The sequence below is a fragment of the Dendrobates tinctorius genome, unplaced genomic scaffold, assembly GCF_039654945.1.
Source record: "Dendrobates tinctorius isolate UK_male_01 unplaced genomic scaffold, ASM3965494v1 ptg000036l, whole genome shotgun sequence".
Classification (NCBI taxonomy): Eukaryota; Metazoa; Chordata; class Amphibia; order Anura; family Dendrobatidae; genus Dendrobates; species Dendrobates tinctorius.
Window position 1 is genome coordinate 12,928,659 of NW_027361704.1, and position 23,622 is coordinate 12,952,280.

The 23,622-nt window shown below is 43.9% G+C and overlaps 1 protein-coding gene across 1 annotated transcript in view; it reads right to left on the reverse strand.

Annotated features, from left to right (window-relative positions):
* The window catches only part of DOCK2 (dedicator of cytokinesis 2), a 1,017,649-nt gene that overhangs the window by 380,589 nt on the left and 613,438 nt on the right, over positions 1-23,622 (reverse strand). The window contains exon 33 of the mRNA XM_073573729.1: positions 15,855-16,003. Within this exon, the coding sequence (XP_073429830.1) occupies positions 15,855-16,003 (149 nt within the window). The remainder of the gene's footprint in view (positions 1-15,854; positions 16,004-23,622) is intronic.

A 23,622-nucleotide genomic window follows, 5' to 3' on the forward strand; every position in this document is an offset into this window, starting at 1 on the left:
GCTGCCTAGCCCACGGTATAGGAAACAGTTGGCTGTAGGCGTTCGATCCTCCTCCTCCAGAAGCGAAAGCTCGTCCACAGAGCGCAGTCGTACGAGCACTCCATCTGCAGCTGCCACTGTTGCACATGAGGTGTCCCCCTATCGAGCAGCTAGTGGAAAGCGTCAGCAGGCTGTGTTGCAGATGATGTGTTTGGGCGACAGACACACCGCCGAGGTGCTGGCCGAGTACTTGAAGCGACAAACTGAGTCATGGCTGGGCAGTGTACATCTTGAGGCAGGCAAGGTAGTTAGTGATAACGGCCGTAATTTTGTGGCAGCCATAGCCCTTTCAAAACTCAGCCACATACCTTGCTTGGCTCACACCTTGAACCTGGTGGTGCAGTGCTTCCTCAAAAATTATCCGAAGTTAACAGCCCTGCTCCAGAAGGTGCGAAGACTGTGCGCGCACATCCGCCGGTCGCCTGTACACTCCGTTCGTATGCAGAAGCTGCAGCGATTGCTCCACCTTCCCAACCACCGCCTCATTATCGACATTGCAACAAGGTGGAACTCCACCCTGCACATGGTGGAGCGGCTGTGCGAGCAGAGGCAGGCCATAATGCATTTGTGGGAGGATACACGGCCAGGCACTTTGAGAGCAGACATGGAGTTGACAGGTGTGCAGTGGTCGAAGCTGAAAGACCTTTGTAAAGTCCTTCAGTGTTTTGAGGAATGCACACGGCTGGTAAGCGCAGACGACGCCATCCTAAGCATGAGCATCCCACTTATGCGTCTGCTCATGCAAACTTTGATGCACCTTAAGGAGCAGGCTTCTGCAGCCAATGCTGATGAGGAGGAAGAGGAGGAGGGAATCCTTGATGACATTCAGCCATTGTCTGCTCAGGGACCTCTCCTGGACGAGGTGGAGGAAGCAGAGGAGGAGGAGGATGATGATGGGGATGATTACTTAGGGGAGGAGGATGCATCTCGTGGGGCAAGTGAAAATGTTGGCGTGGCAAGGTCTGGTACAGGGTTTGTGCGTGACTGGAGGGATGTGGATTTGCCAGAAAGTGCTCCTCCAACCAGCACTCGCAGTGCATCATTGACACCGGGAACATTGGCCCACATGTCAGATTATGCCTTGCAGATCCTAAAAAGGGACCCCCGCATTGCCAAAATGATGAACGATGATGACTACTGGTTGGCCAGCATCCTGGATCCACGCTATAAAGGCAAATTACAAAACATCATGCCACAGGAGAACCTTGACCTAATATTGGCTAATAAACAAGCAACTCTGGTAAATCGGTTGCTTGAGGCATTCCCAGCACACAGCAGCGGTGATGGTTCTCACACGAGCCATACGGGCCGGGGGCAGCATGGCAGAGGTGTTCGTGGTGCACACAGCAGAAGTGGCGTTGGAGACAGGGGTTTCATGACAATGTTGTGGACTGATTTTTCAAATACCGCTCACACAACTGGTAATACTGCATCGATGGAAAGTGACAGGAGACAGCAGTTGTCAAGTATGGTTACAAACTACTTTTCCTCCCATATCGATGTTCTGCCACACAGGTCATTCCCCTTTGACTATTGGGACGCTAAACTGGACACCAGGCCTGAATTGGCACAATATGCCTTACAGGAGCTCGCTTGCCCAGCTGCAAGTGTGCTATCGGAAAGAGTCTTCAGTGCAGCTGGATCAATCCTGACAGAAAAAAGGACCCGTCTGTCAACCCAAAATGTGGATGATCTAACCTTCATTAAAATGAACCACGCATGGGTTTCCAAGGATTTTGTCCCACCTTCCCCTGATGACACATAGGGTGACAGAAAATTGGCTTGCTTTGGTCCTCCTCTTCCTGGGACTTGAACAATTTCGCCTTTTGCATCAGCTGAATGTCCAACATCAACATATGCCACTTTCTAAAACTCCTTAACTGTGCTGCCCCCCCCCATGGCCGGGGTCACCACCTAGCGCACGACACCGTGCGAGTGCCGTTGCCCTGGACAGGTGGGTAGGCCGACTCTTGGGCGCGGGCACTGGCACAGGGTCCCTCATAGTGCAATCAAGTGTCTCTGACGGTGGTGGTGCACACCCGCCGTCAGACACACCGCCGTACTATGAGGGGCCCAGTGCCAGTACCGACGCCCACGAGTGGGCCCCCCTTGCTTGGGCAGGGCCCCAGCATTTGCAATCTTTACCTCTCCCTGCTCCTCCGCTGTGTAGTCTGGGCCGTCAAATCCATACTGTGCCTGACACCGTTTGAGCCTGCCTCCTGATGTATAGACATATATTTTGAATGTGTACGCTATCCATACATGTTATCTGGGAATACGGTACCCTTTCTAACCTTTGTGCAATCACGTGCAATCCATACTGGGCCTAACACCGTCTGAGCCTGCCTCCTGATGTATAGACATATATTTTGAATGTGTACGCTATCCATACATGTTATCTGGGGATACGGTACCCTTTCTCACCTTTGTGCAATCACGTGTAATCCATACTGGGCCTGAGAACGGCTGGCGAGCTGTTAAGCAAGCTACAGCACCTGTGGTTTGCATACGTAAGTTTTTCATTTTTTCAGGAATGACGGTTAGGCCTAATTCCGGAACTGCGGTTGACCTGCACTTACTGGGAAATCATTGTTCGCGGGTAATAATTGTAATCAGTGGTCCCCATCACTAACGTTGTTCAGCGCGTTATCTGCACCTGTAAGCGACAAACGCTGGCCTTTTCAGTGTAGCGCACATGCAGCCACGGACATGTAAGGGCATGACACACCAGTTATTGGCCAATCTCATGTGCCAGAGCCTCACGTGTCCCTCTAGTAAGCCGGACTCAGACCGCGGGGCATGACGGAGTCTCGTTCGTTAACGGAATTAAGCTTGCAATGTGTGCATCTGTTCTGTAGCTGGCATGGTTGAGGTTTCCCAGGTGGAGTCGAATTTAACCGTAGGCTCCACTCCTGGTGGTGCCCTTCTGGACATTTCTTTAAGGTTCAGCTTTGCAACCATACTGTCCACGTAAAACAAACACTTTGCCTTCATGAACGCTGTTTGGAGGGTCATGACTCGTGGGAATAACGCCGCCCAATCAGTTAACCTGCTAGAGAGATCGTTCGTTGCTCCCAAGCATGACATCACACTCCCTAGGAAGAAGGTAATGCCACTGTGGCGACCGTACTCCTGGGGGCGACACAAGTGCACTGATGCCCAGCCACTGCTCGATGAATCTGCTGGTACATTGACCCAGACCACTACATTCCCCTCGCACGCTACACGGCCTGAATCTGACCCTGATGAAACTCAGGTTACCCTTCCCATATACAGTTCCATCTTACACGGTGACAAAGAGGAAGCTGTAGATGAAAGTGCAGGTTCGGCCCACCCGCCATCAGACACACCACCGTACTATCAGGGGCCCTGTGCCAGTGCCGTCGCCAATGAGTGGGCCCCCCCTGCTTGCTCAGGATCACAGCACTTGCAAAGTTGAAATACTGTGCAGTGAGATGGAAGATGGGGACGACGAGGAGTCCAGACAAGTACAGGGATTCCCTAGCGAGGAGACTTATTTGATTGTTTTCAATGTTGGGACAGCAATTTTTGGGGAGCACTATACTCTGAAGAATGATAGATGGGGCCCACCATACACTGGAACATTCCAAAGGTGGACATCAGACACTGGAGCAGCATTTACAGGGCCCATTATACACTAGAGCATTAGAAATGGGGCCCATTATGTTTGGAGCATTATTTGGGCCCATAAGACAGTGGAGCTTCATCCATGGGGACCAACATATACTGTAGCATTATGTGGAGCTCATCATATACTGTTTCAAACATTATATGGGACCAATGATTCTGTATGGAGAAATAGATGGGCCTCGTCATGAGATGTAAAAAGTGAGGTATTTTTCATTGTACTATACCGCTATTTCTCTGCCGTATCGGAGCATGATGAGTTGTGGTATGTGTTCAAGGGGTGCTCTTTCACCCAGGGCACATGAAAACCTGGAGCCAGCCCTCCCCCCCCACAACTGTAGCCAAATAACCCCCATTTTTCAGTGCGTAACTTGTATTATGAAGTTAATTAAGGTTGACAAGCTTAAGTAAGAAGAATTGATGCTTTTGGCATTCAAATGGGCACTGTTGGTGTGTTTCCTGTCCTCCTCTCACTGCTGACTTTTATTCCCCATTGACTTACATTGGGTTTCGTGTTTTGGTACGACCCCGACTTTTCCCTATAATCGGACGATCTTGCTCGACCCGACTTTTGGAAAAGTCGGGTTTCACGAAACGAAACGCGACCCTAAAAAACCAAAAGTCGCTCAACTCTAGTCATAAGATTTTGGCCAACAACTTCCTTCCCTCATTAAGAGCATTGAAAATGGGTCATGGCTGGGTCTTCCAGCATGACAATAACCAGAAACACAGTCAGGGCAACTAAGGCATGGATTCGGATTCATAAGAAGCATTTCAAGGTCCTAAAGTAGCCTAGCCAGTCTAAAGACCTGAACCCAATAGAAAATCTTTGGAGGGAGCTGAAACTCAATGTTGCCCAGTGACAGCCCAGAAGCCTGAAAGATCTGGAGGAGATCTGTATGAGGAATGTGTCCAAATCCCTGCTGCACTGTGTGCAAACTTGGTCAAGAACTACAGGAAACGTCTGACCGCTGTAATTGCAAACAGATTTCTGTATCAAATATTAAGTTCTGTTTTCTATTGTATGAAATACTTATTTAATGCAATAAAATGCAAATTAATTATGTAAAAATCATACAATGTGATTTTCTGGAAATTCTTTAGAGTTCTCTCTCACAATTGAAGTGCACCTAAGGCTGTGTGCACACGTCCGGAATTCCCGCGGATTTGATGCGTTTTTGCCTCGTTTTTTCGCCGCGAAAACGCAGCAAAAATGTATAAAATAAGCAGCCCATTCAATTCAATGGCATTCTGCACATGCTGTGCTAATGCTGCATATTTTTCTGCGGCAAAATCGCATCGCGGAAAAAACACACAGCAGGCTCATTCTTTGTGCGGAATCACGGCCACCATGCGCAAAGTAAGTGGAATATGTGCGGATGGTACCCAGGGTCTGGAGGAGAGGAGATTCTCCTCCAGGCCCTGGGTACCATATCCCTGTAAAAAAAAGATTTCAAAAAAAAAAAAAAAAAATCGGGATATTCTCACCTTCCGGCGTCCCAAGCAGCGTCCCCAGGCCTCAGTGATGCTCCCGGCATCTTCCGGTCCCAGGGATACCTTGCGACAATGACCTGAGATGACGTAGCATCACGGAGACCACTACGTCATCAAAGGTCATTGTCGCAAGGCATCACTGGGACCGAAAGATGCCGGGAGCATCACTGAGGCCTGGGAACACTGCGAGGGATGCCGGAAGGTGAGAATATCATCATTTTTTATTTTTTTATTATTTTTAACTTTATATCTTTTTACTACTGATGCTGTATAGGCAGCCTCAATAGTAAAAAGTTGGTCACACTCGTCAAATACTGTGTTTGACGAGTGTGACCATCCTGTTTATCAGTTTTCCAAGCGATGCTACAGATCGCTTGCAAAACGCTAGTTTTTCGCGGGAAATACGCAGAAATTACGCATGCGGAATTCTAGCGTATTTCCCGCAGCAGGGAGTTGCGGAATTCCCACGTAAATTTACGCAGCAATTCCGCAACGTGTGCACATAGCCTAAAGATTAAAAAATCTCTGTATTTTTTGTTGGTGGGTAAATTTGCAAAATCTGCAGTGTATCAAATATTTATTTATCCCAATGTATGTCTGTCTTAATATATCTCCTCAATGTTTCAAAACAAAAAAAAAATCAAAAGCACATGGTTAAGTTAAAGCATTTCAAAGTTATTACCACAGAAAGTCAGACTTGGGGCTGCGTCTTAATGGTCATAATAGGCCACCTAATGAAGCGGTAATGTTTTTAAAAAAGTAATAAAGAACTTTTTTTATGGAATTAAAGTTAATTCCTCCAGATGACAGACTTGGCAATGTGGGTGGTATTTGACCCTTGCTGCATAAATATTTGTATGGTGATGTGGTATTAGAAATACACTTATTATAAGCGGACTGGAAATTAAAAAAAATGATGGATTTCTATTTTCTTTATAAAAGGTTACAAAATGCCATGAAAATTATTTTTCAAAAAGACTGGCCCAAATTTGAAGTGTGAACAAATTATGGGATCTGGGTTACCTTGAATAGTTTTTAGGAGGGTTGAGACTGAAGGATAAATTACTGAGGAGTTGAAAATGAATAAGGGTGCTGAAGTATTTTTTTCTTGAAAACGTGATCATTTCATAATGGATTATCCATATTTAAAACATCATATACAGAGGAACACAAAACAATAATTAACATAATAACGCAAAATAAATTATTTAACTTATAGCATATCATTTTACGCCACACCACACACTATCAAAAAGACCAAGGAGGAAATAATCAATTTAATGGGAATACCAATATGAGATGGTAAAGTGACAATGTAATTGAAAAATGTTTATCACAAAACTCAAGATAAAAAGCGGACGGCACCGCTGTTACCGTGTGACTTCAAATGATGTGCGGCATACAGAAGCCCAGCAGCTGGGAATCTCGGGTGCCAGACCTGGAAACAGTCAATCCTGGGAATCCATGCAAAGAGAAGAGGTTGCACTCATCGAGATGGAAGTTTCACTGATTTATTGACATATCATGAACATGTCAAGTCGGGGGAGTGACATAAGGAGTGCAAGAAAGGCTGACAACGGCCGTTTCGCGCTGCTCGAGCGCTTCAACGCAGTTGGGTGTGGATACTATTAGAGAAATATTGAACTCCACAGGCAAAGAGCAGGGCTTTGTGGATTTTGTTTGTGAAGCTTTGAATTTCATACTTACTCACAATCAGCGTCGGACTGGCCCACCGGGGAACCGGAGGATTCTCCGGTGGGCCCTGGCATCTGGTGGGCCCTGGCACCTGCTGGCATATAGGGCCAGCAGTTGCCTAGGGCCCCCGCTGCTCCAGGGGCCCCCAGCCAGTGGTGTGTCGCACACCATGCAGCTGCTATGGGGGCCCCTGCCAGCGGAGCAGCAGCGGGTGTCAGGAGGCAGGAGCCCCTGTCCCCGCTGCTAAAGAGAAATGAATATTCACTGCGAAGCAGTGAATATCATTTCAGGTCTCCACACCCCCAGAGGCCCCGCCCCCAGCCCAGTAAGCCGCTCTGCAGACCACAGCTGTAAATCAGGGCCGGCGCCGCCCTCAGTCCTCTCTGCTCCTGGCTCACAGCCGGTGCGCGATTACGTCACTACATCGCGCACCCGCTGTGTGTCTGGCAGAGGGGGCAGCTCCTGACACTGAAGCCGGGATCAGCGTGGGAGCGAGGAGGAGAGGTGAGTATTGTTTTGTTTTGTTTTTTTATATCTCTCTCGCTCTCTCTATCTGTCTCTCTCTATCTATCTATCTCTATTTCTCAATATATCTCTATATATCTCTCTCTCTATCTCTCTTATATCTATCTATCTTTCTATCTCTATCTATCTCTATCTATCTCTATCTATTATCTCTATCTATCTTTATATCTATCTCTATATCTATCTATCTCTATATCTTTCTATATATATCTCTATATCTATCTATTATGTCTATCTATCTCTATATCTATATATCTTACTCTATCTAGCTCTATATCTATTATCTCTATATTTATTATCTATCTAGCTACCATCTATATCTATCTTTATCTATATATATCTCTATCTAATATCTATATCTATCTATCTCTATACCTATCTATCTATTTATCTATCCATTATCTATCTCTATATCTTTTCTCTGTATCTATCTATCTCTATATCTATATCTCTCGCTATCTATCGCTCTATCTATCTTTATATCTATATCTATCTCTATTTCTCTCTATATCTATCTCTATAGCTATCTATCTATATATCTCTATCTCTATATCTCTCTTTCTATCTCTATATATCTATCTTTATCTATTTATCTCTATATCTTTTCTCTGTATCTATCTCTCTATATCTATCTATCTCTATATATATCTATTATCTCTATATCTATATCTATTTCTCTCTATATCTATCTATTTATCTCTATCTCTATATCTATCTCTCTGTATATCTATCTATCTCTATATCTATCTCTATATCTATCTATCTTTATCTATCTATCTCTATCTATTATCTCTATCTATCTCTATCTATCGCTCTATCTCTATATCTATCTTTCTATCTCTACATCTATCTCTATATCTATCTTTCTATCTATATCTATCTATATCTATCTATTATGTCTATCTAGCTATCTCTATTATCTATATCTACCTATCTCTATATCTTTCTATCTTACTCTCTCTATATCTATCTGTTATCTCTATATTTATTATCTATCTTTATCTATCTATCTCTATCTATTATCTATATCTATATCTATCTCTCTATCTATTTATCGATCTCTGTATCTATCTCTCTCTATATCTATCTCTCTCTATCTCTATCTATCTTTATATCTATATCTATCTCTATATCTATTATCTCTATATCTATCTACCTATCTATCTCTATATCTATCTACCTATCTATATCTATCTCTATATCTATATATCTGTTTCTCTCTATATCTATCTCTATATCTCTCTCTCTATAGCTATCTATATATTATTTCTATATCTATCTATATATTATCTCTATATCTATCTATCTCTATATCTGTTATCTCTATATCCATATCTATCTCTATATCTATCTATCTCTATATCTATCTATCTCTATATCTATCTTTCTATCTAACACTATATCTATCTCTATATCTCATTATCTATCAATCTCTATCTCTCTCTCTTTATCTATCTATTGATCTATCCATCTATCTCTATATCTATCTATTATATCTATCTATTATCTCTATTATCTATATCTATCCATCTATCTAGCTATCTCTATCTATCTCTATATCTCTCTATATCTATCTTTCTAACTCTATATCTATCTATCTATCTCTATACATATCTCTATATCTAGCTATTATCTCTATATCTATCTCTATATCTATCTTTCTATATCTATCTGTCTCTATATCTATCTCTATATCTATCTATCTCTATATCTATCTCTATATATCTCTATATCTATTTTTATTTATAGCCATCTATCTATATATATTTATCTCTATATCTATCTATATATGTCTATATTATTATTATTATTATTATTATTATATCTGTATATCTCTATCTATTATCTATCTCTATCTATATATCTATCTATCTCTATATCTTTCTATCTATAGCTATCTATCTCTATATCTATCTATCTATTATCTATTTTCTATCTATCTCTATATCTATCTATATTTCTTTCTATATCTATCTTTATATCTATCTCTATCTATCTCTATCTATCTCTATCTATCTCTATCTATCTCTATCTATCTCTATCTATCTCTATCTATCTCTATCTATCTATCTCTATCTATCTCTATGAATCTTTCTATCTATATCTATCCATTATCTACTTTCTATCCATTATCTACTATCTATCTCTATATCTATCTATTTCTACATCTATCTTTCTATCTATTTCTATCTAACTCTATATCTATATATCTATATAGCATTATACCCTATGAGGGGGCAGCATTATACCCTATGAGGAGGCAGCATTATATCCTATGAGGAGGCAGCATTATACCCTATGAGGAGGCAGCATTATATCCTATGAGGAGGCAGCATTATTCCCTATGAGGGGATGCATTATTCCCTATGAGGGGGCAGTATTATACCCTATGAGGGGGGCAGTATTATACCCTATGAGGGGGGCAGCATTATACCCTATGAGGGGATGCATTATTCCCTATGAGGGGGGCAGTATTATACCCTATGAGGAGGCAGTATTATACCCTATGAGGGGGGCAGCATTATTCCCTATGAGGGGGGCAGTATTATACCCTATGAGGGGGCAGTATTATACCCTATGAGGGGGCAGCATTATACCCTATGAGGAGGGCAGCTTTATTCCCTATGAGGGGGTGCATTATACCCTATGAGGAGGCAGCATTATACCCTATGAGGGGGCAGCATTATTCCCTATGAGGGGATGCATTATTCCCTATGAGGGGGGCAGCATTATACCCTATGAGGAGGCAGCATTATATCCTATGAGGAGGCAGCATTATACCCTATGAGGAGGCAGCATTATATCCTATGAGGAGGCAGCATTATTCCCTATGAGGGGATGCATTATTCCCTATGAGGGGGGCAGTATTATACCCTATGAGGGGGGCAGTATTATACCCTATGAGGGGGGCAGCATTATACCCTATGAGGGGATGCATTATTCCCTATGAGGGGGACAGTATTATACCCTATGAGGAGGCAGTATTATACCCTATGAGGGGGGCAGCATTATTCCCTATGAGGGGGGCAGTATTATACCCTATGAGGGGGCAGTATTATACCCTATGAGGGGGCAGCATTATACCCTATGAGGAGGGCAGCATTATTCCCTATGAGGGGGTGCATTATACCCTATGAGGGGGTGCATTATACCCTATGAGGAGGCAGCATTATACCCTATGAGGGGGCAGCATTATTCCCTATGAGGGGATGCATTATTCCCTATGAGGGGGGCAGTATTATACCCTATGAGGAGGCAGCATTATACCCTATGAGGGGGTGCATTATACCCTATGAGGGGGGCAGTATTATACCCTATGAGGAGGGCAGTATTATACCCTATGAGGGGGGCAGTATTATACCTTATGAGGGGGGCAGTATTATACCCTATGAGGGGGTGCATTATTCCCTATGAGGGGGTGCATTATTCCCTATGAGGGGGGCAGTATTATACCCTATGAGGGGGGCAGTATTATATTCTATGAGGGGGTGCATTATTCCCTATGAGGGGGGCAGTATTATACCCTATGAGGGGGGCAGTATTATACCCTATGAGGAGGCAGCATTATACCCTATGAGGGGGTGCATTATTCCCTATGAGGGGGGCAGTATTATACCCTATGAGGGGGGCAGTATTATACCCTATGAGGGGGGCAGTATTATACCCTATGAGGGGGCAGCATTATTCCCTATGAGGGGGTGCATTACACCCTATGAGGGGGTGCATTATTCCCTATGAGGGGGGCAGTATTATACCCTATGAGGGGGGCAGTATTATACCCTATGAGGGGGTGCATTATACCCTATGAGGGGGTGTATTATACCCTATGAGGGGGTGCATTATACCCTATGAGGGGGGCAGTATTATACCCTATGAGGGGGGCAGTATTATATTCTATGAGATGGCTGCATTATATTCTATGAGATGGCTGCATTATACTATGTGAGGGGGCTGCTTTATATTCTATGAGGGGGCTACCCCAACGCCTGCTACATAATTAAGACATGTACAACCTTATATTATACCCGGATATTAGCGTGTTTTACCGCATAATTGGTGGTCTGGTATTTAACTCTATGCAGCTACATAGTGGGCCCCAAGAATGATTTTCTCTGGTGGGCCCAAGGTGTTCCAGTCCGACGCTGCTCACAATGCATTCACTTTTGATTGTACGTGGTACCGTCAAAATGTGGGTACCGCGATGGGCACCCCGGCAGCATGTACATTCGCCAATCTCTTTTTGGGTGCCCTGGAAGAAAAATATGTCTACAATACTAAACAATTTTTTCAACATATTAGACTGTATCTTAGGTTTGTGGACGACGTGTTCATTGTCTGGGATGGCACCAGAGATTCTTTTGACAAGTTTGTCAGTCACCTAAATGAGGTGAACCAGATGAACATGCTGTTTACACACAATTTTGGAGGGACACGGCTGGAATTTCTTGATGTCTTGTTGGAAGTTAAGGATAATGAAATCTGCACGTCAGTTTACAGGAAACCTTTGGCTACTAATTCCATATTGCGTTATGATCGTTTCCATCCATCACATACCATCAATTCATTGCCATATGGTCAATTTTTGAGAGTCCACCGTCTAAATAATGCCTTGGAGGGCTTTGAAACACAATCTAGAGAGTTATATAATAGAGCCTTAGGATATCCCCATTGTCTGAACCTATTAGATACCACACTTGAAAAAGTAAAATCTCAGTACAGTAACAAAGTTAGAGGAGTTGTGCCTCTAAAAAATAAAAGAGTCGAAAATGAAAAGAGATTTACCTTCTGTTTTCGATATAGTCCCATGGATTGTCAGATACGAGCAGCAATTAGAAAAAATTGGCATATTTTGGAACAAGATAGGGATTTAAGTGACATAGTATCTAGAGAGCCCCTTATCTCATGTAAGCGGAGTACAAGAATTAGTGACGATCCGATTCTTAACCAGAATATCTCTAAGCGTGACACTTGGCTGAGTAAAGGAACACCACAAGGGAATTATAGGTGTGGCCATTGTCCTTATTGTAAATTTCATCGTACTGATCGTACACTACACATGGGCGCGGTCACGCATACAGTAACAGATTTGATCACATGCAAGACAGACCATGTAGTCTATGTGATTTTTTGCACATGTCGGTTTTTCTACATAGGTAAAACCATACGTCCGCTATACATTCGTTTTCGTGAGCATTTTAAGTCCATTAGAACGGGAAAAGGAGTCCCACGTTTAATTAACCATGTAAGAGATGCACATGGAAATGACCCTAATGTTCTCTCCTTTGCAGGAATCGAGAAGGTGGTTTTACCGCCGCAGGAAGGGCATTTAAATAAAATCCTATTAAAACGAGAATCCAGGTGGATTATGAATACACAGGCGACAGGTCCGCTGGGTTTTAATGATAGAATAGACATGGCTGTTTTTTTATGAAGGAGTTTATATTTTCCCTCATTTCTCTTGATGTTGATAGGAGAACTAGGTCACACATGTATACATGTGGTTTTTCTGGTTGGTACCTTTCCTCTGGAGTCTCTTATTGCAGCTTTGATGAACTTTCACATATTTGAGACAAAGACATCTTTTTGAATTTGGTGGGTTTTCTTTCCCGTAGCATTTGAATTGTTTAGTGACTTGTTTTTTGTTTGTATAGTATACGTGCACATATACATTGTGCGTTTTCGGTGCAGCGGTTTTTGACCGCTATGATTGAGATTTGTCATTGATAGTCCATTATTGTGTTTATCCATAATAAGATACAGCCATGCAGGTACATAGTAGTTTATGAGAATTCTAAAAAAACAGATAATAAGTTGCACACAATTTACATTTTTCATTTCAGGATAAGAAAAAATTTTTTTTTTTTTTGAAAAAAAAATTTTTTTGACAGAATTTTTTTTAAAATTTTTTTTTTTTTTTTTTTTTAAAAAAATTTTTGACAGAATTTTTGTGAAATTTTTTTTTTTTTTTTTTGTGAGTATATCAATGGTTCAATACAATAATAGTGAGACAGTTTGGTCTCTGGATACATATGATTGTAGATGTTTTCCATAAGAAAAAGAAAAAAATAGTTTTCGATATATGAAAATAACAGTAGTCTTCGATATATGAATATGCATTGTAATTTATCTCTCGATGTAACCATTTTTCTGCTTGTGCAGTAAGTTGTATTTATGCTTTTGTATGTTGTAATGCATCTCAGCATGTTTTTAATTCACTAATGTCACTTAGACAGCAGCTGTGGAGGGAGGAGGTACGGAGTGATGTGATTTCCATATGAACCCAGCACTTCCCCCCACTGTTTGACCCGTTGAAGCACTCGAGCAGCGCGAAACGGCCGTTGTCAGCCTTTCTTGCACTCCTTATGTCACTCCCCCGACTTGACATGTTCATGATATGTCAATAAATCAGTGAAACTTCCATCTCGATGAGTGCGACCTCTTCTCTTTGCATGAAAAATGTTTATGTTTAAGCTAAAGACAGGCTGAAAATTACCAGGATACATGGTCTCCCATCATTTTGAGTATCAAGAAGAACTTAAGGTACGCGAACTTTCAAATGGACCCCCATGCCAAAATACACACACATCTCCGCTCCGTACACCTCGTACACGCACGGCTCCGCTCACCTCGTACACACGTGGCTCCGCACTCTTCGTACACACACGGCTCTGCTCACCTCGTACACAAACGGCTCTGCTCAGTACACCCCATACATACACGGCTGCGCGCCATACACCTCACACACACATGGTTCTGCTACATCCACCTGTAAACCCCTCCTGACCCCACTTTCATCCAGTACCATGACAACCAGCACTGCAGAGTCCTGCACACATATGGAGGCTCTTGATCATGTGACCCCTGACTCCTCCCCTCCTGTGACCTTATCACAGGTCCTGTGTGCAGCCATCGCGTCAGGCCAATTGAAGCCTTGCAGCCACTCAAAGCAAGGAGCTGCACAGCCAATAAGCACCTGCAGCTCCCCGATCGGGCCCCTAAACACTCCGGGCCCCGTTGCAGCTGCGACTCCTGCGACCACGGTAGTCCCGCCCCTGCCTTTGACCTATAACTTAATAGGGGAGTGCAAAGAAATGTTTTAGTAACTATGGAATTCATGTCCATGAATACAATCTTTAAGGAATCTGGAGAAGTGAAATTAGTATGAAATCCAGGAGGTGCCTCACTATTTATACTGCTTTTATGCAATCTATGGTTGAGATCACTTTATACTGTAATTAGAATATTAAAATTGGAATCCTGGAGGCTTTAAAAAGAGTTTGCTCCCACTTTTTTTACGTACGTGCAAAAGTGAGTGGTGAGCTGAAAATAGGTTAAAGGGAACCTGTCATCAGTTTTGGCCAATATAAGTTACGACCACCATCTTTCAAGGCTGATATACAGCATTTTATAATGCTGTTTATCAGCCCCCAACCCCACCTGCAAGAGAAGTAAAATAACTTATACTCACCTGCGGGGTAGACACCGGTCCAAGAGGTGTCGCTGGTCATGGTCCAACGCCTCCCATCTTCATGCAATGCTATCCTCCTGCTTGCTTCGTGTCGCGCTCCTGCGCAGGTGTACTTCTCTGCCCTGTTGAGGGCAGAGAAGTACACCTGCGCAGGAGCTCGATGCTGGAGAGACTGTGTGGATGATGCAGGGACGAGTCAGCTACACGAAGCAAGAAGGAAGACAGTATTGCACGGAGATGGGAAGCGCCGGACCAAGACCAGCGACACCCCTCAGACCGGACTGCCCCACAGCTGAGTATAATAAAAGTTATTTTTCATCTCTTCCAGGTTGGGTTGGGGGCAGATATACAGCATTCTAGAATGCTGCATTTCAGCCCCGAAAGATGGTGGCCATAACTTATATCGGCCAAAACTGATGACAGGTTCCCTTTAAAGTTGATACAGTATTTAGCAGTGTGTTGTTGCTTCTCAGCTTCTATTGGCACCAAATTTTGTTCAAGCACAGATAAGTAATCAATTGCAAAGATTATTGCAATAGGATAACTTGGACGACACTGCTTACTAATAGCTGGACAGAAGATATTCTATAAAAACAGTAATGTAAAATTGGCTGATTAAATCTAACTTTGCCTCCAAGATTGATAACTTGCTAGAATATGCTAAAATGAGGATGCTAGACAATTTTTCTGTAAATTTTTGCTTTCTGCATGCTTCCTCCAACATTATAAGGTTCTATCTTCCCTCCTTAACAATTAAAAGACAAAGCAATATCGCAAAACACACTTTCTAAAGCAAAATAACAACTTTATATGTTAGGAAGGGAACAGATGCGTGGTAACAGTATTTCAATTAATGAGTTTTAGTCAATCATACTGTAGTTAGATCAAGTGACCACAAGGACATAAACTGCTAAACAAGTAATTGAAAATCTGAAACAATTGTATTTTTCATATAACCTACATTACTTCCTTAGCCTCATGTTACCTTTCTGAAATCTCCATGATGTTGGTATTCACATAGCATCATATCAAAGAAGATAGGGATTGTGGCTTTGCGTAATTCATCTTCAGGAATCAGTGTCATTTCCAGAATTGGTCCAACCATTCCAGGAATAAAGCAAATTTTGTTTTTACCTACCACAAAAAGTTATGAAAAAAATGTAATACCATATGATGAAATACAATAATTAAATAATTGTAGATCATAATGTTAATGTAATATACAATATAATATAGAATCAAAGTAACATGGGGCAGTAATGCAATAAGGTAAGCACACATTTGCTGGGTATTGGGTGAGCAATGGTAAGTATCGATCATAAAGTTATGAAGGAAAACTAAGGCACTCCAGACTCTAATGCATAGGAATTTATTGAGATGGTATGTTCATCAACAGATTGTTTTATATGGAGAGGGGCCAACAATTTGGTACCATTTGGACTTTGATCATGGCCTACAAAATATCTACACGTGCACACAAGTATATTTGACATGCAAATAATTACACTGGGTAATATGGAACAATATAAAATTGAAAGAAATAAAACTTCACAGTAGACAAAAGTATTCATAATTTTATCACATTTAGAAAGATTTATGTCAGAGACACCGCACTACACTCGCTCCTAGAGCCAGTGCGTGTGTCCTGAGAACAGAAGCAGTGCTAAAAGATACCTGTGGAGTGTGCAGCAGAGGTGGCCATGCGTGCTTCAGGATAATAGTGTCAGGGTCCAGTCAGCGCTGGAAGGTAAAGAGGCAAAGGACCTGCGGACACTAAAACTGAATAATGTGCACGGGACCTATGGTCATGAGACTGCAAGGGGGCGGGGCTTAGTGTCCTGTATTCAGATAGGACAGGACACCATACAACAACTCAGAGTCAGGCAAAACAGAGGTCACACACAGTACGGGCGAACGAGGTACAGGAGGGACGAACAGATGGGTAGTCAGACAGAGCCAAAGGTCATACACAAGAGGGCGACGTGGTACCAAGGGGACGAGCAGAGAGAAGTCGGGTCACAAGCAGAGAGTCATACACGAGAGGTAGCGCAGTACAAGAGGGTCAGGCAGAACTCGTAACAGGGACAGAACCAGATCACAACCGAACAAACAAGCAAGATATCAGGCACAAGGCACACGTATACAAGAGGTCACTTAACTCAGCCGAGGGCAGGAGTATAACTGACACCGGACCCAGGTCCAGTGAGCACTAAATAGCCTCCTGCTGCCAGAGAGAAGCAGCACAATTAACCCCTAGTCTAACCAGGACGGGTCAAAGCGAAATCCCGTCCTGGATCATGACAGTACCCTCCTCTCAATGGGGGGCCACCGGACCCCCAGGTCTCTCAGGGTACTTGGCGTGAAAGGCTCGGATCAACCGATCTGCATGAACTGATCGAGCAGGAACCCACAAGCGTTCCTCAGGACCATAGCCCTTCCAATGTATCAGATACTGAAGGGCGCGACGGACCAACCTGGAGTCGACAATTCGTTCCACCTCGTACTCAGCCTGCCCATCTACCAGAACCGGTGTCGGGGAAGATGATGATCCCTCCCCACTGGACCTCACAGGTTTCAAAAGGGCCTTATGGAAAACATTTGGGATCCGCAGAGATGGCGGGAGCTGCAACCGAAAAGCCACCGGGTTAATTGCTTCGGTAATTACATAGGGACCTATAAACTTGGGTCCAAGCTTCGCAGAGGGGACCTTGAGCCTTATATTTTTGGTGGATAACCATACCTTATCCCCGACCTGAAACACTGGACCCACGGATCGTTTTTTGTCCGCAAAAAATTTACATTTGTCCTGGGCCTTCGTAATGTTATTCTGGACCTCCCGCCATACCTCCCCCAACCGCTGGATCGACTCGTCCGCCCCAGGACACCCAGAATTCAAGCGGGAAAATTCTCCAAAATGAGGATGAAACCCATAATTGCAAAAAAAATGAGATGTACCCGTAGACTGGTTAGTGCGGTTGTTAAAAGCAAACTCAGCCAATGGTAACACAGAACACCAATCATCCTGTTGGGCTGAGGTCAAACAACGCAGAATTTGCTCCAGAGACTGATTGGTCCGCTCAGTCTGCCCATTAGTCTCTGGATGGTAGGTGGATGAAAAGGACAGACTAATACCCAACCTCCTACAAAAAGCTCTCCAAAATCTGGACACAAATTGCACTCCCCTATCAGACACCACATTCAGGGGTACCCCATGCAACCGCACCACATGCTCCACAAACAATCTGGACAATGTTTCCGCATTAGGTAGAGCTGCCAAAGGTACAAAATGTGCCTGCTTACTAAACCTGTCCACTACGACCCAGACCACGGTATTACCCTTGGAAGGGGGAAGGTTGGTGATGAAATCCATGGACAGATGAGTCCATGGTCTCTCAGGAATTGGCAGTGGTACCAATTCCCCGGCCGGCCGGTTATGGGGAGTTTTCGCACGGGCACAAACCTCACACGCAGACACATACTCCCCAACATCAGAGGCTAAAGAAGACCACCAGAACATTCTAGCAATGGCCTTCCGGGTCGCTGAGATCCCTGGATGTCCACCCAGAACTGAGTCATGGAACTCCTGGAGGACCTTGAGACGAAACTGAGCTGGCACATAAAGTTTATCCACCGGCTTAGCTGGAGGTGCAAGAGCCTGGGCTTCTCGAATCTCTCGTTCCAACACATTAGAAACCTCTGCCACCACCACCCCAGGCTGAAGAATGGAGGATGGAGGTTCCGGGGGGGACACCGGATCTAGACTGCGTGACAACGCATCCGCTCTGATATTCTTGGATCCTGGTCGGAAAGTGATCGAGAAGTTGAATCGAGAAAAAAAAAGTGACCATCTAGCCTGTCTGGGAGTCAACCTTTTAGCAGACTCGATGTAAGCTAGGTTTTTGTGGTCCGTGATTACCGATATAGGATGGACAGCCCCCTCCAAAAAAATGCCTCCATTCTGCAAAAGCCAATTTTACGGCCAGAAGTTCCCGATTCCCCACATCATAGTTTCTCTCTGCCGGAGAGAACTTCTTTGAGAAAAAGGCGCAAGGTCTTAAATTGGTCAAAGTGGCGGGTCCCTGGGACAATACCGCCCCCACCCCCACCTCTGAGGCGTCTACCTCAACAATAAATGGTTCAGAGGGGTCCGGTTGGATAAGAACCGGGGCCGACATGAAACATTTTTTCAAAAACTGAAAGGCCGCTACCGCTGCGGTTGACCAATTCTTGATATCGGCCCTCTTTTGAGTCATGTCTGTGAGGGGTTTAACCACCTGTGAGAACCCCCTTATAAATTTCCGATAATAATTAGCGAACCCTAGGAAACGTTGCAGACCCTTCAAATCACACGGTTGAACCCACTCGAGAATGGCCTGCACCTTATTAGGATCCATGCGATACCCTTCAGCAGACACGATGAACCCCAGAAAGGACAGTTCCTGAACAAAAAATAAACATTTTTCAAGTTTAGCAAACAGACAGTTCTCCCTGAGCCTTTGGAGAACTGCCCGAACATGACCAATGTGAGTCTGTTTATCAGGCGAGTAGATTAAAATGTCATCCAAATACACCACCATAAAACGTCCAATCAAATCGGAGAACACATGATTTATGAAATTTTGGAAGACCGCTGGAGCGTTGGTCAGGCCGAAGGGCATGACCAAATTTTCAAACAACCCTTCAGTGGTGAGAAAGGCGGTCTTCCATTCATCTCCATCCCGGACTCGGATAAGGTTATACGCTCCCCGTAGGTCTAATTTCGAAAACCACTTGGCTCCGGACAACTGATTGTATAAATCAGGAATAAGTGGAAGGGGATAAGTATTCCTCACAGTTATTTTATTTAACTCACGAAAATCGAGGCATGGGCGCAAACCACCGTCTTTTTTTTTTTACAAAAAAGAACCCTGCCGCCACAGGAGAAACAGAAGGACGAATATGTCCCTTACGGAGGCTCTCAGAAATATATTCCTTCATCGCAGCCCGTTCCAGACCCGAGAGGTTATACAGGCGGGCTTTGGGCAATTTAGCACCTGGAACCAGGTCAATGGCACAATCAAATGGGCGGTGTGGTGGTAAAACCTCAGCCTCTTTTTCGGAGAAAACGTCAGTATAATCTATCAGGCACTCCGGAATGCCTTCTAGACCCACGGACGACACAGACACAGAAACAAGACATTTCTCAGAGCAATAGGGACCCCATTTAACAATATCCCGAGATTCCCAATTAATCACAGGATTATGCAGCTGTAACCAGGGGAACCCCAACACCAGTCCCGCAGGCAGGTTGTTCATTACAAAACATGAAATACGTTCCTGATGTAAGGAACTCACTTTAAGGAGAAACTCTTCAGTACAAAACACAATGTCATTCTTACCCAGTGGTGTTTTGTCAATAGCAACAAGGTGAATCGGAGTCTCCAACCTAACTGTCCCTAACTTACACCTGGCCACCAAATCAGAGTCAATAAAGTTCAATGATGAACCGCAATCCACGAAGGCAGTTGTGGATGTGGAGACACCCCCACAACAAAGTTCCACTTGGAATGACATTTTAGAAAATGCAGAAAAGGGTACCTGAGAGCCTGGGTGACCTCCACGATAATCACCCGGGCTCAGTCGTTTGTTGGTTAGTGGCCGGGAGGGGCAATCCTTTTTCCCATGTCCAGACTCGCCACTGTGAACACAGCATTTTCTCACGTGCCGTTGCCTCCTTTCTTCCTCCTTACGGTTGATGGTTCCCATCGCCGTGATTTTCAGTGAAGAACTGGCTCCCCTTCCTTGGGAGAACAATGATGTCTCGGTTTGTATCACTCCCCTTGCCCGTAACCTGCGATCCATTCGGACGGCCTGTGTCATAGCTTCCTCCAGGGCATCAGGTGGGGGGTGGAGAGCCAAGGCGTCTTTCAGATGCTCAGACAGGCCTCTGCGGAACAACCCCCGGAGAGCAGCGTCGTTCCAGCAGACCTCAGCAGCCCAGCGTCTGAACTCTGAGCAAAACCACTCGGCTGAGTGTTTCCCCTGGCAAACATTCATCAGCCTGTCCTCAGCCATACGCACCCGATCAGGCTCATCATAAATATGCCCCAGGGCCTCAAAAAATGCATCCACAGTCATACGCTCAGGGGCCGTGGTAGGAAGGGAGAAAGCCCAAGCTTGGGGGGCTCCCCTTAACAGAGACATAATGATCCCCACTCTCTGACTTTCATCCCCAGAAGAGTGTGGTCTTAAGGGAAAAAAAAAGCTTACAGCCCTCCTTGAACACTCTGAAGTCATTTTTATCTCCAGAAAAGGTATCTGGTAACTTCACTGGAGACTCAGGGGAAATTAATGTAACATCCCGATCCCCCAATGAAAGAACCCCATGCACAGTGTCAGCGATCAGCTGCTGAGACTGAGCCAGGACTCTTTGTTCTCCAAAGAGTTTCTGAGACATCTGCGTCAGATGCTTAACCTGCTCAGAAAGAGCGTGCACAGGATCCATCACACACACAGGTGAATGGGAGCAGAGAAAAAAAAATGGTATGGGTCAGTTATAATGTCAGAGACACCGCACTACACTCGCTCCTAGAGCCAGTGCGTGTGTCCTGAGAACAGAAGCAGTGCTAAAAGATACCTGTGGAGTGTGCAGCAGAGGTGGCCATGCGTGCTTCAGGATAATAGTGTCAGGGTCCAGTCAGCGCTGGAAGGTAAAGAGGCAAAGGACCTGCGGACACTAAAACTGAATAATGTGCACGGGACCTATGGTCATGTGACTGCAAGGGGGCGGGGCTTAGCGTCCTGTATTCAGATAGGACAGGACACCATACAACAACTCAGAGTCAGGCAAAACAGAGGTCACACACAGTACGGGCGAACGAGGTACAGGAGGGACGAACAGACGGGTAGTCAGACAGAGCCAAAGGTCATACACAAGAGGGCGACGTGGTACCAAGGGGACGAGCAGAGAGAAGTCGGGTCACAAGCAGAGAGTCATACACGAGAGGTAGCGCAGTACAAGAGGGTCAGGCAGAACTCGTAACAGGGACAGAACCAGATCACAACCGAACAAACAAGCAAGATATCAGGCACAAGGCACACGTATACAAGAGGTCACTTAACTCAGCCGAGGGCAGGAGTATAACTGACACCGGACCCAGGTCCAGTGAGCACTAAATAGCCTCCTGCTGCCAGAGAGAGGCAGCACAATTAACCCCTAGTCTAACCAGGACGGGTCAAAGCGAAATCCCGTCCTGGATCATGACAATTTATAACAGATGTGCATGATTCTGGTAGCTTATATCTCATGCTAGTTGCAATCTAATCACGAAAGGAGAATAGAAAAAAGTAAAAAGGAGTAGAATGAGTAGTGAAAAAAAGAAGAGCGAGAAAAAGCAAATATGTAGAAGCTAATACGTGAATAATAATTGATCGTATTCTTGGCATGACCATAAAATTTGGAATTAAATATAAAGGCCTACATTTCAGGAACCATATGGCAGATTTAAAAAAAAAAAAAAAAAAAAGAAAAGTCATGGGAGCAGTGGAAATAAAAAGAAGAGCAAAAACTGGACAGTTTTAAACTGGTGACAGGTCCTCTTTAACTCTTACTCATTGTTTTCTTATCGGCAGTATTACATGAGTGTCCTGTGAATTTTTTATAGCAATTGGACATCTAAATGAATGATTAAGTAACTTTATTTAACAAATCCCAAGTACAGTATTATTAGACAGGGCACTCACCTAATTATACCTAGTTGAAAAAGCACACGTGAAATGTGCAGTGAGGACCTTTGCACAGGCACTTTATTATGGGTAAGCCCTAGTCATGAGCGAGCATGCTCGTCACGGCTTGTTACTCGCTCGAGCATCAGAGTGTTTGAGATACTCGGTGAGTATTTTTGAATGCTCGAGCGCAAGTTCGAGTACCCACCCCACATGTTTTGCGCTTGTCAGACAGCCAATAAACATGCAAAGTTTGACTGCCAGTCACTTTAATATGCCATGTTAGTAGTGGCATTACTGTGATTAGCTGGCCACATAGTATCATCGGGTCTTTATAAAACCTGGGATGCTGTGCTCGGCACAGTGTACCATTGGAAACAGGCAGAGCAGAGCTGCTGAACTAGAGACAGAGTTTTATCTGCGTATAGGCAGGGATTAGACACCATTTATATTTCTTTCAACTGCAACAGCAGCCTTCATTAGGGCCAATTATGATCAATATTAATACTGCTGTTTGTAGCACTCAGGGAGAGATTATGCCAAAGAGATAGTGTAGGACAGAATAGGGTTAATTGCACATCCTTTCTGCTGCAACTCATACCAAAAGCCCTTCTCAGGAATAATAATATTCTTTTTGTTCTTAACCCTGCAAATTGTTCTGAGGAGGGAAATATTATACACCATTTATACTGCACCAGTTGAAAAGCATAAAGCCAGACTTGGTTGGTTAGCAATAGCATCACTATATTGCTACTACTGTGTAACAAGTCCATCTGAGGCGGGCAAATTTTCCTGAGATACTAATCCTGCAAAGTTTTTTCAGCAGGGAAATATTATACGCTATTTAGACTGCACCAGTTGTGTGTCAAAATCATATAGCCAGACTTGGTGGGTTGCAATAGCATCGCTATATAGCTCAAGAATTTAAATAAGTCCATCTGAGGTGTGCAAATTTTCCTGAAATATTAAATCCAGCAATGTTTTTTCAGCATGGATATATCATATGAAATTTAAAATGGGCAAGGCACATGGAAGTAGATGTGATGCTG